Source organism: Euwallacea fornicatus, chromosome 38, assembly GCF_040115645.1.
Source record: "Euwallacea fornicatus isolate EFF26 chromosome 38, ASM4011564v1, whole genome shotgun sequence".
NCBI classification, from domain to species: Eukaryota; Metazoa; Arthropoda; class Insecta; order Coleoptera; family Curculionidae; genus Euwallacea; species Euwallacea fornicatus.
The window spans coordinates 1,540,617-1,558,132 of record NC_089578.1 but is presented as its reverse complement, the minus strand read 5'-3'; the positions used below and the strand labels follow the sequence as shown (position 1 = coordinate 1,558,132).

The 17,516-nt window shown below is 50.3% G+C and overlaps 1 protein-coding gene across 1 annotated transcript; it reads left to right on the top strand.

Moving 5' to 3' along the window:
- The first annotated feature begins 543 nt into the window (after positions 1–543).
- Cht10 (Chitinase 10) lies at positions 544–17,301 on the top strand. The gene is made up of 38 exons (XM_066301220.1): positions 544–682; positions 3,152–3,258; positions 3,690–3,916; positions 4,040–4,338; positions 4,388–4,585; positions 4,638–4,844; positions 5,180–5,463; positions 5,519–5,824; positions 6,229–6,352; positions 6,405–6,700; positions 6,762–6,930; positions 6,989–7,251; positions 7,305–7,532; positions 7,587–7,895; positions 7,950–8,169; positions 8,651–8,891; positions 8,945–9,100; positions 10,148–10,254; positions 10,338–10,658; positions 10,714–10,844; positions 10,899–11,334; positions 11,387–11,598; positions 11,655–11,933; positions 11,985–12,260; positions 12,311–12,479; positions 13,463–13,825; positions 13,878–14,089; positions 14,150–14,428; positions 14,480–14,665; positions 14,718–15,009; positions 15,071–15,223; positions 15,274–15,529; positions 15,582–15,715; positions 15,772–15,983; positions 16,061–16,339; positions 16,392–16,577; positions 16,636–16,761; positions 16,815–17,301. The coding sequence occupies exons 2-38, from the start codon at positions 3,235–3,237 to the stop codon at positions 16,977–16,979; spliced, it is 8,325 nt and encodes a 2,774-aa protein (XP_066157317.1). The 5' UTR covers positions 544–682; positions 3,152–3,234; the 3' UTR covers positions 16,980–17,301.
- Positions 17,302–17,516: the final 215 nt, after the last annotated feature.

The window sequence follows — 17,516 nt, the reverse complement described above, 5'->3', positions numbered from 1 at the left end:
CGGCCGGACGCCCTTTCGCGCGCCGCCGGGACACCCTGTACATCCGGCCCATCGGGATTTTTCTTTTTTTTTTTTTTTTTTCTTTTTTTTTTTTAATTTTTTTTTGGGCGCGGCCGCTCCAAAGCGTGCCCGAAATTCGGCGATAAGTGGACACCGGTGCCGTTAACGTTAATTACGGCGCCAGCATCGGCCACAAACAATTCGATCCGAAGCGGATTGTCCACCTACGCGGTCAATTTTAAAATAATCGACCATGCTAGTACGACGCTACCACTTCTTGTTCCTATCGGTTATAAAAATATAAATAAATTAACCGATACTTGTCTTCGGAAGTTCAAGGCCATTCATTGCCATTTCAGAGATGCACCTTGCGAAATTCAGCCCGTACCCTGTATAAAACGAGCAAAAAAGTGATCAAAGGCGACATTTCGGGGAGCAAGTTTTGTGTTTTGATAGGTACTATTTAATATGTAAAGCAGACCAATCAACCCGCGGCAGAAGAAAAACTACTTCGTAGCGTCTCCTTTGGTATAAGAGCCGCTCTTCGGGACTTCTCACGCATTTTGCTCCCGCGACACTGACATTGAAGGTACCGCCTCCAGTACCACCGGGTGATTTGTTTTGGTATGTGCGTGTGCAAGTGCAATTTGTACCGGTCCCGTAATATTTGACGTCGTCGAAGGTGAGTGTACCTGCTCGTTTTAATTAACCATCTCTGGCTTAATCTCGGACTTAATTTCGCATTTGCTTTATGGCAAATAGGAGAATTTATGTAACAATTTAGGCGATCCACGATTGGTGCGACCCTGCGAGGCGAGCGACGCCGTGGTACCGCACGAGTTGCACAAAAAGTGGAATTTCCTAATGAGATTCGTCGGTTTTTCTCTTGTTTTGCCGCACGGCCGAGAAGTCACGCGTAGGGGACCGAAAGTCCCGCGTGAGTCCGTTGAAAATTGGAAATAAGCATTTTTCAGGGAAACGCCTGAACACGTCGAATGTGGCTTTAGCTGGACGTTTTTCTGCATGCGGCGTAACTCATGCAGCGGGCAAACGTAGATGCACCTCGTTCTTCGGACGGCCGGAAAAAAAATTTGTCAAAGGGGGCGAGGTCGGGCAATCCGGCAGGCCTGCCCGCTGGCCGCAGGCTTACGTGCCACAGGGGTGGCCCTCGAGGGAGTCACGTCGTAAAATACACAACTAAAGACAATGTTCGACGTGTCCCGGCATTTTCGTGGGAACGTTCCCTCACATTTTTCAATGGATCCACGCACAGCCGAAAGAAAAACCGTAACTTTTGACTGATTTTGTTCAAATTTTTTTTTATTGAAAATCGACCCGAAACTCACCCGGACAACTCTTTAAAAAATTCAATTTTCGCAGCGCTTCGAACAAACTTCACTTCGGAATTTTCTCGCGCGGTGGAAATTTTCCAATGCGGTTTTCAACGGTTTTTGTCGAGCGGATTTTTCCAGAGAAATCCTGAAAATTTGCGCAGAGCCGAGCCGCAAACGAGCGAGTTGCGGCCTTCTCGAACGGCCGGAAAGCGACGATTTCCACGCAAAATGACGGAACCGAAATGAAAATTGCGAAATGAAAAAAACAAAAAAAAAAGACATTTTTAAGGATTTTCAAAGGCCGCAGTTCCCTTACTGCCGGTCCGGCTTCGGCCCAATTTTCGGGGCATGGGCAGAAAAATCCCCCCCTCCTCGTTAAGTCCGTATTGGAAAATTTCCACCGCGTAAGAAACGCCCAAAACGAATTTTTTTCAAGACTCCAACTGCAAAAAATTGAATTTTCATCGTGGAAAATTTGAGCAAAATCGAAAATTACGGTTTACGGTGTTCGTTCCGGGCCGGACGAATACTTTTCTGGGCCACTGTACGTTCGGCGGAAGTTCCCGGCTCTGTCTCCTGCCGCACGTGCGCGTTTTCTCCAGTAAAACCCGTGGGTGTGTGGCCACCCTTAGGTGGTCATCGATGCCCACCCGCGGCCTGTCCCGTGGCGTTCGTCCCAATTTCTGACGTTGCAACCGGGCGCTCCTTCGGCAGCCCCGCGTCCAGGCTCGGTGTTTCACCCATCGAACATCCGCCCTCCTCCCTGAGACCTCTCTCCCCCTCTCCCTCTGGGGTTAGCCAGCTAGACTCGGGAGAGTAGACGCTCGGGGACGGGTCCACGTGGAGGTCAAGATGGACCTCCAGCCTGTCTCTCTCTCTCTCTCTCTCTCTCTGCGGTTGCCGGCCTCCAGGCCAACCTGAACTAACCAGGACTAACCTGAAACAACCGAGTTGCCTTCGTCCGTTGTAAAAATAGCCGAACGACAATAAAATTTGCGTTCAGCTTACGTAGCCGGCACCTGAGGTCCACAGGCGAGATTGAGCTATTAACATCAAATTAAACATCAAGGCGTCAATAAACCATGATGCTAATGAGTTAATAATAGACCCTTTAAAAGTCTTTACGAAAATCGAGTGTCGGTGTCGTTGAACCGAAATTAACACAATATGAATCGCCAAAGTATGTTGCTCATTAACATATCATTTATTTCGGCGGAATGCTGAACTTATCTCAAAACCAGTCCGATGTATTGTTAATGTGAGTTAATCTCATTTCAATCTCGTCGCCGAACCCGTCACCCTCCCACCTCGTAAATTAACATTTCGATTCTTTCGGTGTTATCCGGTGTGTTAACAAGATACCGAGCGCGGGCCCTGTCGGTCTGTGTTAGTTTAACACGCTTAACGATACGTTATCTCCGCGTCTAATCGCTTTCCTAACAGAGTACTAAGCCCCTGCCCATCCTCCTCCTCTCCCCTCCTCACCTCTCCTCCCTGCACCGTCGTCTCCGCCTTTGCTCGCACTTCAATCCCGATTTCCTGCGACTGTGACTCATTGGCAGGAAGACACAGCCGCAAATTTGCACACAAGAGCCGAAACCGAAGACTCATTTTTTAGTCTGCTGATCTTCCCTTGAATCGTCGTTCAAGTTCATTGGCGTATCTAAACGACTTGGCGCACCCAATTGATATTCTGAATCGTCCTCAGTCTTCAAAAAAAATGTTGGTCAGTGGCACTCACGTTCCAAGTTCGTCATTCGATATTTTTTGGTTCGTGCTCGGTTCGCACGCATTTCAGACAGTTTTGGATTTTTCAGAGGGTGCCCGTCGATGCCAGCAACGCTGATGGTCTGCGATAAGAAGATAATGTGCAGATAAGATACTGGAGCAGTCGTTTTCCATGATGGGGAGGCCGTGTACAGTGGTAAGTGTTGGCGACGTGAACTATTCCAGCACAGCCTTTTAGGACCACAAACTCGTCGACAACTGAAAATGATGCACGGAAATGCCGGGGCGGGCCCAGTGCTGCTGCTACTTGCGCATTTTCTAACTTAACTCGCTCGGGGGTGAGCCACGCAGCGCGCGAACGCGTCGCAGTTGGGGTGGCCCGCCGGATCGCCCGACCCGGCCCCCATGGACTTCCCCTATTTCGGTCATTTAATTCACGTTTTGGTCTGAAACGTATCTAAATGAGCCCCGCAACGTTGATTTGTAGCCACAATATCGACGATATAGAAGAATTTAAGATAAAATTACTCAGGAACCTCAGCGAATGCCCCTCAAACGTCAAAAAAACAAAAACATTCTTGGGGTATTCGAATTGCCGCAGAAAAATTTTAAGGTTGGTTGATCTAGGTGTGTCTCCTCCTCCTCCTCGCGTCCATCACCTCGGACGCTCAAGTTCAACGAGATGGCTTTAAAAGGAACCATCATGTCCCGCCCCCGGACGCACCCACATTCCGAAGGGACTCTGTGGAACACATCCCGGAAGCCCTCAGCATGAAGTCCTCGTACATGGTCCTGGAGCCCTACGGCAGTAAGAGCTTGCCATTGAGAGCTGCCGTTGAGAGGGTAGTTGAAGTGTAAGTTTCGAAATAGTGAGGGGGTGAGTGGGTGAAGCGGGGGGTGCTCGCATAGGGGGAACTAGATGGGGCCGTACACGTGTGACTCGATGTACGTGTTCCTTAACGCGTTGAACTTTGCAGCAGCGAAACCAGCAAAAGGCTCCCTTTGAGGGACGCTGTCGAAAAACGACCACTGCCAGAAAAGTACCGAGCCGAACCATACAACCAGAAGAAGTTCCAGTTGCGGCAGCCGCCGCCTTCCGACCCCCAAAGCAGTTGGACCTACCAGTCCTTCCACTTGGTCCTTCAGCCGGCCCTCTTGGGGTACACCCCAGCGACTCAGTTTCGTAACATGGTCGCCCCTTATAGAGTCTCCAATGGGTACCAGCACCTGAGATCAACGCCCTTTGGGTTCCAGCAAGGCCGAAATTTAGATTACGGTACTGAGTCACAAATTTTCAATCCAGACCCTCTAAGTCGTTCCTTTAGTCGCCACCAATCCAGCTGAAGAAAAGAAGGTGGTCTGCTACTTTCAGGCAGCTGCAGTTTATAGGAGGGAGCCCCTCAGATTCAGGGCCGAGGACATGGAACCGAGGCTGTGCACTCATATCATCTACGCCTTTGCTTCGTTAGATCCAGAGCACTTCGGTGTGGTTTCAAACGATGAAGAGTACGACATCGTTCAAGGCATGTAGCACGTAATAAACCACCATCGATTTCTACACAGAACTGTTTATAGGGGGGTACAGATCGGTCATTGCCCTGAAGCGATTCAACAGGTCTCTGAAGGTCCTTCTGTCGGTAGGGGGCCCCAGGGACGGGACTTCCAATAGGTTCTCCAGGATGATTTCCAGCGCTAGCAGGAGGAGAGATTTTATTCGCAGCGCCTTTAGTGTCGTCAAGCTCTATGGTTTCGATGGTATGGAGATCCATTGGGAGTATCCAGGTATTTCCAACAGCACAAAGTTTCCTAACATTCACACGTGTAGGACATTATTGCGGAAAATCGATTCGAATCTTGGAAACCGCAAGAGTTCTCTGGTTCGTCAAATGGGGGAGGTTCTGGGGGATTGCAGACGTACTCCGAGCTGGAGAAGGGCGTCGATGGTAGCGAGGTTCCGGACGAACTCGTTTTTCCGCAATTTGTCTCACGCACTCACCTCTCTTGTGTGCGATCGACTGAAAATGGGCCGAACTGGAGGTAGACTCCACGCCCGATCGTGCTCCAATCGATCGCACACAAATGTGAAGGTTTCACGTCCCGCAATCGTCCATTTGCAGCCATGGAGGAAAACAGTCAGAACTACGAGAAAGAGCACTTCCAACTTCTCCTAGAGGAGCTCTCTGAGGTGTTCAGGAAGTCCGGTCTCCTGGTGGCACTCGCAGCGCCGGCTTCAAGATTTCACATAGAAGATGGGTACTACCCGTCCAGGCTGAATGACATTCTGGATTTTATTAACATCCAGACCTACGACTTCCACGAGGAGAGGGACGCTGTAGCTGACCACCATGCCAGCTTAAACGCGAGGCCTGCCGATGAGGGGCTCAACATTTTCCTCAACGCTGTATGAAACTGTAGAGGAGCAAATCGGAACATTTGCCATTTCACAATTCTTGCAGGATTATGCAGTTAAATTCTGGATCAAAAACGGTTTATCCAGCGACAAACTGATCCTGGGAATTCCGTTCTTCGGGCGCTCCTTCACCTTGCAGTACCCCAATAACACTGGAATTGGCGCCCCTACGAAAGGTCCGGGTCGTGAGGGGTACTATACACAGAGGCCTGGATTTTTGGCCTATTTCGAGATATGCGACATGGCGGTGAACGAGGGATGGTACCAAGGGGAGGATTCCGATGGTTCTCCTTACATCGTCAATGGAGATCAGTGGGTGGGGTACGACGACGAGCGAAGCATTAGAAAGAAGGTAGGAATGGCCAACTTTCCCGGTACTTTGTAGCCCTGCGGCTGAGTTCTGTTGAATGGCGAAACTCCAGATGTGCAGAGTGCGAATCCGCCCTCTAAGAGGGGAAATCCTTCTGTCTCCTTTAAATTCAGTGAAGGCACGTTTTCCATTAGTGAAAACACCTTTGGTTTGTTCGCGAACCTCGCATTTTGCTGCAATTTTGACCAGGTAGCCATGCCATCGGCCTTCGGCCGAGATGACCCCTGCCGGGGCTTCGAATGGGCGTTAAACCATCAGATTGTGGCAAAATGCTCAGGACATAGTCAAATGCATTGTGCAGGTCCACCAAGCACACAGTTCCTTCGCCATTTGCGCATTCTTGACAACAGCCCGCCTGCTTATCTGAGTCTGCATTTTCCCCTCAGATCGCCTACGTGAAGAAGCACAATCTGGGCGGCGTCTCCGCATGGGCGGTGGACCTGGACGACTTCAAAGGGCTCTGCGGGGATAGGTGGCCTCTGCTGAACTCCATCAAGAGAAACCTTAAAGGTATTTCCTCTGTCAAATCGTTCGGCAGCTCTCCAGCTGAAACGCGTTTTAGGAATGTCCCCGACCCTAACGACGGACCCCCAATCTCCGGTTAAACCCTACGGGAAATGTGAGTCCGAGGGTTATTACAGCGACCCTAAGAACTGCGCCGCTTACTACATCTGCAAGAACCATCTCAGCTACCATCTTTCATGCGGGAATAACTTAATGTTCGACCCGGTCAGTGCTAAGTGCACCCAGATGCAGACTGACCAGTGCAAACCTGGAGATATGGTTTACACTCCTCAGAGGCTCAAGGATGTCAATGAGCAGGCTCGTCGGGAGTCTCTCAGAGACGACGAGGTCAAAGTATGGAAAAGAAACCATCTGCGATGAGAGCTGGGTAGTCACGAGGTTCCTTTCTCTTCAGGTGGTATGTTACGTCACCAATTGGGCTTTCTACCGGAAGGCCGAGGGGAAGTTCGTGCCAGAACACATCGATCAGCGCCTTTGCACCCACATCATATACGCGTTTTCCAGCCTGGATCCTGAAACTTTGCTTTTGAAGGAGTTCGATCCCTGGGCCGACCTCGACAATAGTAAGGACCCTTCGCACGTTATGCAGCTTAAAATATTCCAGATTCATCGCCATTCCAGACCTCTATGAGCGGATCACTTCCCTCAAAGACTCCAGAGTGCTCCTCTCACTCGGAGGATGGACCGACTCGGCAGGTGACAAGTACTCGCGGCTGGTCAGCGATGGGTCGGCGCGTAGGAGGTTCGCGGTGGGAGCCGTGAGCTTCTTGAGAAGACATGGATTCAGCGGGCTCCACTTCGACTGGAACTACCCCATTTGCTGGCAAAGCAACTGCAAGAAGGGGCCTGCGTCTGACAAGCCCAACTTTACCAAACTTTTACAAGTAAAAACCTCTGATCACTGCTCAGGCTGGAAAGCTTTTCTTTTCCATCTCAGGAGCTGCAAAGCGAGTTCGCGAAGCAGAGCCCCCCGCTCCTACTGGCTGCCTCAATGTCGGGGTACAAGGAGGTGATCGACGTCGCCTATGATCTGCCCGCTATAGGTCAAGCCTTGGACTTCATGTCAGTTATGTCCTACGATTACCATGGAGCATGGGAGGGCCAAACTGGGCACGTCAGCCCCCTGTACAGCCAACCTTCCAGTAAACACCCCCAATACAGCATTGTAAGTCTTTCGCTTACAGACTAGAATTATCTCCCTGCTCATGAGGAATTGTAGAATTTTACCATGGAATATCTGGTCGCCAAAGGGGCTCCGAGACAAAAGCTCCTATTAGGGGTCCCGTTCTACGGTCAAACTTTCACCCTCGCCAACACAAACTCGCACGCAGAGGGAACCGCATCCAGTGGTCCTGGACAGCCTGGAAAATATACCAAACAACCTGGAATGTTGGCTTATTACGAAATCTGTGACAGAATAAAGAACCAAAATTGGGTGCACAACGCAGGCGCGTTGGGTTCGGGCCCTTATGCTTATTTGAAGGATCAGTGGGTCGGTTATGAGGATATCGAGTCTGTTAAGGAAAAGGTCCGCTTAGAAAGGAAATCTGGAACGTAGTTCTCAATGTCACTTCATTCGCAGGCAAATTACATCAGGACAGCTGGATTTGGCGGAGCTGTCGCTTGGACGATTGACCTGGACGATTTCAATAATAGATGTTGCACCGGAAGTTTTCCTCTTCTCCACAGCCTGAATGCAGCTTTGGGGCGAATCTCGGCTAGTCCCTCGCGCGGAGATTGCACCAAACCTCCGCCACCTTCAACCCCAGCACCTCCCGAAACCACCACCGGTGTGGATTCTGGTGCGACACGTTCAATTCCATATGAAATGCGCCACTCAGTGATGATAACGATTAAATCTCGTAGTTCGTAGATGCTTCATAACGGAGTAGAACATTTATTAATAAAAAAGTTGATATCAGTGCCAGCGTCTGTCTTTCGGGACATGGTTTGCAACCAACGACCAATTTCCTCCTGAGGTATTTCATTCCGTGCTGCCTCAGGACGGTATCGGAGGTCACCCAAAGTGTTTGGGGGTCTCGGTAAATTCCGAAGGTGGCGACCTAGCATGCCCCAAAGATGTCCAATAGGTGTTAGGTCTGGCGAGCGTGCAGGCCAAGGCAGCATTACGAAACTCTGATCATGTAGTACTCAATTGTGAAGCATTATTTTACCAAAATTACCAGGCTCATCTAGTATTACTACTGGGTGGTGCGTTTCGTATGAAGCTGGGCATACCATCACATCACAGTACTTTGGTAACTCCTAATTGACTTTTAAAAGGGTCTGGATCATCTGAACATAATCATCATCATCATACGGAATGGACCACGAAGAAGACTACCACGTCTAGTTGGTGGACGACGACAAAATCGACAACAGCGAAGCCTACAGCTGTATCAGTGTGGTGGACACCTGATACTACTAAACCTACTGTTTCTACGTGGTCCACTTGGTGGAGCACGAGTTCGACTACTAAGAAACCGCAGACCACACCTTGGTGGGAAGCTAGCAGACCATCTAGGTACTGGTTCGGCGTCAATTTCGCTTCATCCTCTGTGAATTTTTCCTCAACAGCACCACAACAACCACAACGATGAAGCCTAGTACCTCGACAGAAGACCCTTTGGTGCCGCCTCCTGCGGTCGTTAGGCCCGATGGCGAGACTCCTGTAAAGAGCTGCGAACCGGGGGAGTACTTGGGGAACTCCAACAATTGCAATTCGTTTTATAGGTGAGCACTTGGGGTTTAATGGGGCCCCGAAAAACCGGAAAAGAGAAATGCGCCAAATGTTTTTAGTGAATATTCTGAGAAATCTTTCACAGTTTTGTACAGGGTGATTCATTGACAACGGGACAACCGAAAGCTGGAGATGCTGCGAGTCAAATGGTGACGATTGGAGAAACCGCGCTCGGATGCTTCGGACACATACGGGGCGTTGAAAGTTAAAATTTTAATTCACTTTTCGGCACTATTCTGGAAATATATAGGTCAGACACCTGGAAATTTGCAAAGTTGTAGATTTAGATGACGATTACAGGTGCTCTTTGCAATTTCGGCGTTGATAATGGTGGACGCCACCTATGGTCGATTTTCCAGAACTTACGGTTAATAACTTAGTCCATGGGAGGAAATGTTATAAGTTGGAGAAATATCGACGGGATGGCGGTCCGAAACATGCGGCTAAGCGAACTGCACGTTTTTTTCGCGATGAATCAATTCCGGTTCTGACGTGGCCACCACGATCGCCCGATCTGAACCCTATTGAGAATCTTCGGGCACACTTTAAGGTTGCCGCGAGGGGCCGTGAGGTCGGAAACGAGGAAGATGTGTCTTCAGGGCCCAACAGAAATCGGAGGCAACTCCTCTTGGGCTCCACCACCATTTAATAAAATCGGCGACTAAAGGAATAAAGGCCTAAGAGGGAGAAGCAACTACATATTGGGCGTGAAGCAATATTTCCTTGCTAGTTTTTTCATGATTTGCTATGATTTTCGCACGTAGATTGCGTTGTCCGAGGGTTGGTACCTAATCACGGGACACCCTGTATATGCGAAACTACCAACTTCCGGATATTTTCCCAATCGCCGCTATTTGACGTGTAGCATCTCCGGCCTTCGGTTGTTCCATGGTTAATGGATCACCCTGTGGATTCGAAGCTACAAAGGACACCGAGCTTGCCGTCCGATTCTCTGTCCTTGTGAATGTTCGCTATCACTTAGCCGGCTGTTTCTCAAAAATGAAATTGCGTCACACTGATGATTTTTGTCTGTAACATAGATGCGTCGGAGGCGAGCTGAAGAAACAGTACTGTGCTGGAGGGCTACACTGGAACAAGGAACAGCACATATGCGACTGGCCAACGTCCGCGAAATGCAAAGATCTGTGTAAGTACTCCAATGAACGGGCGCCCCCCGGAGCGCTCCACCTCTTAGGCACCCCTCACCCAGCACCTTTTACAAATTTACAGCTTACTCGTCCCTTACGAGCACTCGGAAACCTCTCACGCCAACCTTCAGCAACTACTACGAAATTACACTCCCAACCACCCCCCTGTCCTCGACCCCAGACACGGAGCCCCCTTCGTGCGTGGACGGAGCATATTATCCCCACGAACAGTGCAATGTCTTCTACATCTGCTTGAACGGCCACTTGGTGGCCCAAAACTGTGCCCCAGGGCTCAACTGGGACCCCAGTCGGGGAATGTGTGATTGGAAGTTCAAGGTGCAGTGTGGGGGCCGGAGGAGACTTGCGGATAAGTTCACTGCGGTGCGTGCCCCGGTTGTCTCCAGTAAGGACCTAAACGGCGTAAGGAGGTTTGAGTTTGATTGTTTTTGTGCATTTAGGGCCTCAGCCCTACTCCAGCTGTGAGCAGAACGCTTTCGCCCCCTACCCGAAGGACTGCAGTCAATACATGCAATGTCTGTGGGGGCGTTTCGAGGTGTTTCAGTGCGGGCCTGGGCTGTATTGGAACAGCGTAGGTCTTCGCTGTCTGAATTTGAAATAAATGTTAACAAATTGTCGTTAAAAGGAGATGAACATTTGCGACTGGCCAAAGGGGTCCCACTGCGACGATACCCAAAACGAAATAGACCACTCCCCCGAGGGGTCCGGACATCTACCCCCGTACCTTCCGCCAACCACCCCCAAGCCGGTGTCCACAACTCAATGGGAATGGAAGCCGCCAACCACAAGCGAGCCAGGAGAGAACCCTTGGGAGTGGCATCCTCCAATACCCCCCACCTCAGAGCAGCCCCCCCTTTCTGAGCCACTTAAGCCAAAATCCGACTACTTCAAGATAGTTTGCTACTTCACCAATTGGGCCTGGTACCGACAGGGAACTGGGAAGTACCTGCCCGAGGACATAGACCCGGAACTGTGCACTCATATAGTGTACGGATTCGCCGTTCTGGACTTCTCCAATTTAATCATCAAGGCTCATGATTCATGGGCCGATTTCGACAACCGTACGTAGTCTTCGCATTAGCGGGGGGCGCTCGACAGGTTCTTGTTTTCTAGAGTTCTACAAGAGGGTGATCGGCTACAAGTCCAAGGGAGTGAAAGTGTCCATTGCGATTGGGGGCTGGAATGACTCCCAAGGGGACAAATACTCGAGGCTGGTCAACGATCCCTCGGCCAGAAGGCGCTTTATCGAGCACATTGTTAAGTTCTTGGACAAATGGGGATTCGATGGGCTGGATTTGGACTGGGAGTATCCCAAGTGCTGGCAGGTGAACCCTACCCCCCTCAAACCATCACGAACCGTCTCTAAAGGGGGAACATTTAGGTTGACTGCAAAAAGGGCCCCGACTCGGATAAAGCAGCCTTCTCGGCCTTCGTCAAGGAACTGAAAGAGGCTTTCAGGCCTAAAGGCTATTTGCTGTCGTCTGCAGTGTCCCCAAGCAAAACCGTCATCGATGCCGGCTACGACGTCCCCGTTTTAGGGGAATACCTTGACTGGGTGGCCGTGATGACCTATGACTTCCACGGTCAGTGGGACAAGCAAACTGGACACGTAGCCCCATTGTTCTATCACCCCAAGGACGAGGTGACCTGGTTCAATTCGGTAAGATCGCACGGCCTGGAACCTGCCGGTTGGGAATTTAACCAATTTCAGAATTTCTCGATCCATTACTGGATTTCGGAGGGTGTCCCAAGGAGGAAGATCGTCATGGGCATGCCACTGTATGGTCAGGCATTCAGGTTGGAGAACGCCACGGAAAATGGCCTAAATGCCCCGGCTCCAGGGCCGGGAGAAGCTGGCGAATACACGAGGGCGGCAGGATTTTTGGCTTATTACGAAATATGCGACAAGATCCAAAATAAGGGATGGAAGGTCGTGCAAGACCCAAAGAGAAGAATGGGGCCCTACGCCTACCAGGGCAACCAATGGGTAAGGTTCGGTGGCTACCCGCGAACGGTTTTTGTAAATTTGCTCATTAGGTGTCCTTCGACGACAAAGAAATGATCAGAATAAAATCGGAGTACATTAGAAGAATGGATCTCGGAGGAGGGATGATTTGGGCCCTCGATCTCGACGACTTTAAGAACAGGTGCGGAGGAGGGCGGCATCCCTTACTGACCACCATCAGAAACGTGCTTGCTGACGAAGGTAAATATGTAGGATGTTCGCCAAGTGGACCCTCATCTACCAACCGTAGATTCTTTGGGCTCGACGAAGTCCCAGCAGACATGTCGATTTTCTCCTGATCGTCGCTGCTGCCTGCTTTGCGCGAACAATTAATTCTTCTCGTGCGCCTACAAAATTGAATTTTCCATAAAACCCCAGAGGAGGAGATCGAAGTGTTTTAGGTCTGGTGGTCTCGGGGGCCAAGCAACTCGCCCACTCTCCCCACCTATTTGGAAAAGTAGTGTGACATTCACAAAACTGAATTCAACGGGGGCACGCTGTAGTGCTCGGACACGTTGAATATCAAAAGGACACAACTGGTGTCCTAGCGATTTTGCCCTCACTTTTCCTAAAATTTACTCCGACGTGATTTGCACTCGCTCGAGTACCCGTAGCTGGACCTTCCTCAACAAGATCCAAAACTTGTTCTCCTCTTTGCACACTTTCAAGTATTCTCGGCCTTCCTGCGTGCCCTTCACGATGTTCTTACAAATCACCAGGATCCCCCAGCTCGTTTGAATGTGTTTTTCTAGCAAGACATTGCACGTCCACATGTAATTATGGCTCATCTACAACGTCACACTGTCAATGTGCTCCCTTGGCATCCGCGCTCTCCGGATTTGTCCCCCACAGAACGCGTGCCGGACACGACAGGAAGAAGAATTCCTGTACATGAAGTGCTTTAGCAGAGTTACCAAACGCAATTTGAGTTGCCTGGCACTCCCTGCCTCAAGAGGAAATCGATCGTCTGCTCAGAAGGATGCCCGGAGGAGTTTCTGAGGACGTAAATTCCCAAGTTGATTATTTACATTGTTCGAATTTTAAAGACCTTTAGGAGTTCAGTTCACTCCCAATCTACACAGTGTTCTCGATATACTTAATAAGTTTTATTAAGGTGCCCGGATTATTTGCGGTGTTGCAATTCTTGCGATGAGTAGGGGATTTACTGAAGAACTGCTTTGCAGGCACTGGTCAGCCCCAGCCAATTCCAGCAATCGATAGCAGCGACGAGGCGCCACCAGGGGAAATAGAATCCGTCGAGGCAGTAGACGAAGGGTGGAACCCGCCCACCCATCAAGCATCCACCATCGACCAAGCGGCGAGTTCTGGAGCGCACACCACATCCCGCCCGATTGTAGACGCCAGCAGCGAATTCAAAGTGGTGTGCTACTTTACCAACTGGGCTTGGTACCGGCAAGGGCGGGGCAAGTACCTCCCCTCGAATATTGACCCCGACTTGTGCACACACATCATTTACGGATTCGCCGTGTTGAACGGGGACGAGCTCATCATCAAGCCTCATGATACCTGGGCGGATTTTGACAACAGTAAGTCCGCTCTTCGTTCCATTGAATCCTGGCTCATCCAACTGCTTTTCAGAATTCTACGAGAAGGTGACTAAGCTGAAAACTAAAGGCATTAAGGTGCTGGTAGCCATTGGTGGTTGGAACGATTCGGCGGGAGATAAATATTCCAGATTGGTGAACAACCCCGCAGCAAGGAGGAAGTTCATTGCGCACGTTGTGGATTTCATAGAGACGAATAACTTTGATGGTTTGGATTTAGATTGGGAGTACCCGAAGTGCTGGCAGGTGAGCTTACTGGATGTTTCTGGTAGTACTCCCAAAACGGGTAAAACTGCTTCGCTTCAGGTCGACTGCAACAAAGGTCCGGTGACCGACAAGCCTGCCTTTGCGGAACTCGTAAAGGAGCTCCATCTAGCCTTCAAGCCTAAAGGGTGGCTCCTTTCAGCCGCGGTCTCCCCCAGCAAACGGGTGATCGATGCTGGTTACGATGTGAAGGTTTTGTCCACATACCTCAGCTGGATCGCTGTGATGACTTACGACTACCACGGCCAATGGGACAAAGTCACTGGGCACGTCGCTCCCATGTACACCCATCCAGATGACATCGATGCCACGTTTAACGCTGTACTTTCTGAGATATTCATTTAGCAGCGAGTCCTCACGTCTAATTTTCAGAATTTCACCATAAATTACTGGATCAAACAAGGGGCCGAGAGGAAGAAAATTGTAATGGGAATGCCCCTGTACGGGCAATCATTTTCTTTGGCGGACACCAAGGACAATGGTCTAAATGCTCCGACTTACGGGGGAGGAGAAGCTGGAGAAGACACTCGCGCCAGAGGGTTCTTGGCCTATTACGAGGTACTTCGTGAAAACGATCACTTGAACCTAAACTGACTCACTGTTGTTGAAGATCTGCACGAACATCATCAAAAAGGAATGGAGGGTAGTGAGAGATCGGCTGGGGAGAATAGGGCCTTACGCCCACCTGCGGGACCAGTGGGTCTCTTTCGACGACATAGGGATGATCCGGCACAAGTCGGAATACATCAAAGCAATGGGGCTGGGAGGAGGGATGGTATGGGCCCTGGATCTGGACGACTTCAAGAACGAATGTGGCTGCGAGGAGTATCCTCTGTTGAGAACCATCAATAGGGTGCTCAGGAGTTACGCCGTGCCCGATCCGAAGTGTGTTTTGGGCAAAGGTATGGAGGCACGCAGGATGCCTCTCAGATTACTTGAACCAACGGGATATGGTACTTGCAGGGCAGGAAAAACCGATTTCCAGCACAGAGAAACCTCCAAATTGGACAATGTCCCAGAAACCCTCGACCAAACCTCCCACGTCCGTGCCATGCCATGGAAATGCCTTTTTGCCGGACACCGAAAACTGCAATCAGTATTATTTGTGCAATCAAGGTGACGAAGCACAGGTCAGCTAACGAACGGTACTACATGTGCTATTTCAGGTCAGTACACGTTGCAGTCCTGCCCCAGCGGCCTGTTCTGGAATAGGGACAACTGCGACTGGCCGGAGAACACCCCTTGCCACCCCGATAGTACCACCCCCGAACAACCTCTGGATGCGGAGATAACTACCGTTCCTGTCACAGCTTCAAGCACCAGTTTTGCTCCCTCAATTCTTCCATCTAGCACGCAGATATCTCAGGAACATTCCGGGGAATACAAGGTGGTCTGCTATTTTACCAACTGGGCTTGGTATAGGTGAGTATACCGCATCCACGTGTTTAACTCTGCACTAACCGGGGCGTTCCAGGCCAGGGGAGGGCAAGTATTTGCCCTCAGACATCGACCCCTCCTTGTGCACTCACATCAACTATGGATTTGCCGTCTTGGATTCGAACACCTTGACCATCAAGCCCCACGACTCATGGGCAGACATTGACAACGGTCCGATGGCCATGTAGACTGGGCGTGTCACATTTCATTAAGTTGTGATTTTTCAGGATTCTACACGAAAGTCGTCACTTTCAAATCGAAAGGGGTTAAAGTGCTGATTGCCATCGGAGGGTGGAACGATTCCCTCGGCGATAAATACTCCAGACTTGTCGGCGATCCAGAAGCGAGGGCCAGATTTATCGCTAACGTCGTCGAATTCATCGAAAAGTGGGGCTTTGACGGGTTGGACCTGGATTGGGAGTACCCCAAATGCTGGCAGGTAGGCTGCGACAAGGCTGATTAGCCAGGAAAGTACGTGCTTACGGAGCACCTTACTTCTGGCCTTAACGCTTCCAGGTCGATTGTAACAAAGGCCCAGATTCGGACAAACAAGGTTTCGCCTCCCTGGTGCGAGAGCTGAGCGCTGCTTTTAAGCCCAGAGGTCTTTTGCTGTCTTCGGCAGTGTCTCCGAGCAAAATCGTCGTGGACTCTGGATACGACGTTCCGGCCCTCAGCCAGTATTTCGACTGGATCGCCGTCATGACTTACGACTTCCACGGCCACTGGGACAAGCAGACTGGACACGTGGCCCCGCTCTACCACCATCCAGACGACGCCTACGACTATTTCAATGCCGTAAGAACCAATTCGCCTGTCCGGGCCCGAGACGATTTCATTCTGTCCTTAGAATTTCTCGATTCACTACTGGATCGAAAAGGGCGCCGCCCCGAAGAAGTTGGTGATGGGGGTGCCTCTCTACGGCCAGTCCTTCAGCTTGGCCGACGGCTCCAGGCACGGGCTCAACGAGCCCTCGTACGGCCCAGGGGAAGCGGGGGAGTCCACCAGAGCTGGGGGATTTTTGGCATTTTACGAGGTAACGGTCAGCAATATCGGTTGATCAATTTCCTCATGGACATTTGCTCTGTTTGCAGATTTGCGAAAGGGTCAAGACCAGGAGTTGGACAGTCAAAAGGGACCCGCTGGGGCGCATCGGTCCCTACGCCCACATGAACGACCAGTGGGTGTCCTACGATGACGTGGCCGAAGTTAGAAGAAAGGTCAGTGGCGTGTCGAAGCGCGTGACGAGGCTAATTGTTGAATTTCCTTGCAGTCCCAGCTAATCAAGTCTTTGGGCCTGGGAGGAGGGATGATTTGGGCGCTGGATTTGGACGATTTCAGCAATAGGTGCGGATGCGGAAAACATCCCCTATTGAAAGCCTTGAATAGCGAGCTACGGGGAACGTCAACGGACATTGCACTGGACAATTGCACTTAATGCATGTGATATTGAATATTAATGACTCTAGCGGCGTCGGGACCATTGATTAATCGACTTTCTTACTTAATATTTCAAGTGTGTTTTTGGTTGGTTAATGGTGTTTTTACAGAAAGACGCTGCGATTGACTTCGCAGCTGCTTCACTGCGGGGCTCGGTGTGGTTTTTAGGGCTTTCCGTTAAGATATAGCAATTTTAAGGGTGTTTAATTAATAGTTCGTTAACAAACCTCACGTTGCTATAACCGGCCATGTGCCGATTATTTAGGGATTAATCCAGTTTGCTTTAGAGCATCTAGAAGTTAATAAAGTGTGTATACAAATCCGGAACGGTTTCTGTTGAACCAACACACGTCCGACGTTAGGAGGGCCAGCGTGGGGATCTTGAGAACAAGAGGAGGTTCGGAGTCGGTTAGGAAGTTGCGCGAACGAAAAACCAGCAAAACCGGCCCAATGCACGAGACGAAAAAGCAAAATTTCATGCGACATGAAATGGCAGTTTACGAGTTTCGTAAGTGATTTTTTCTAATTTGACTGC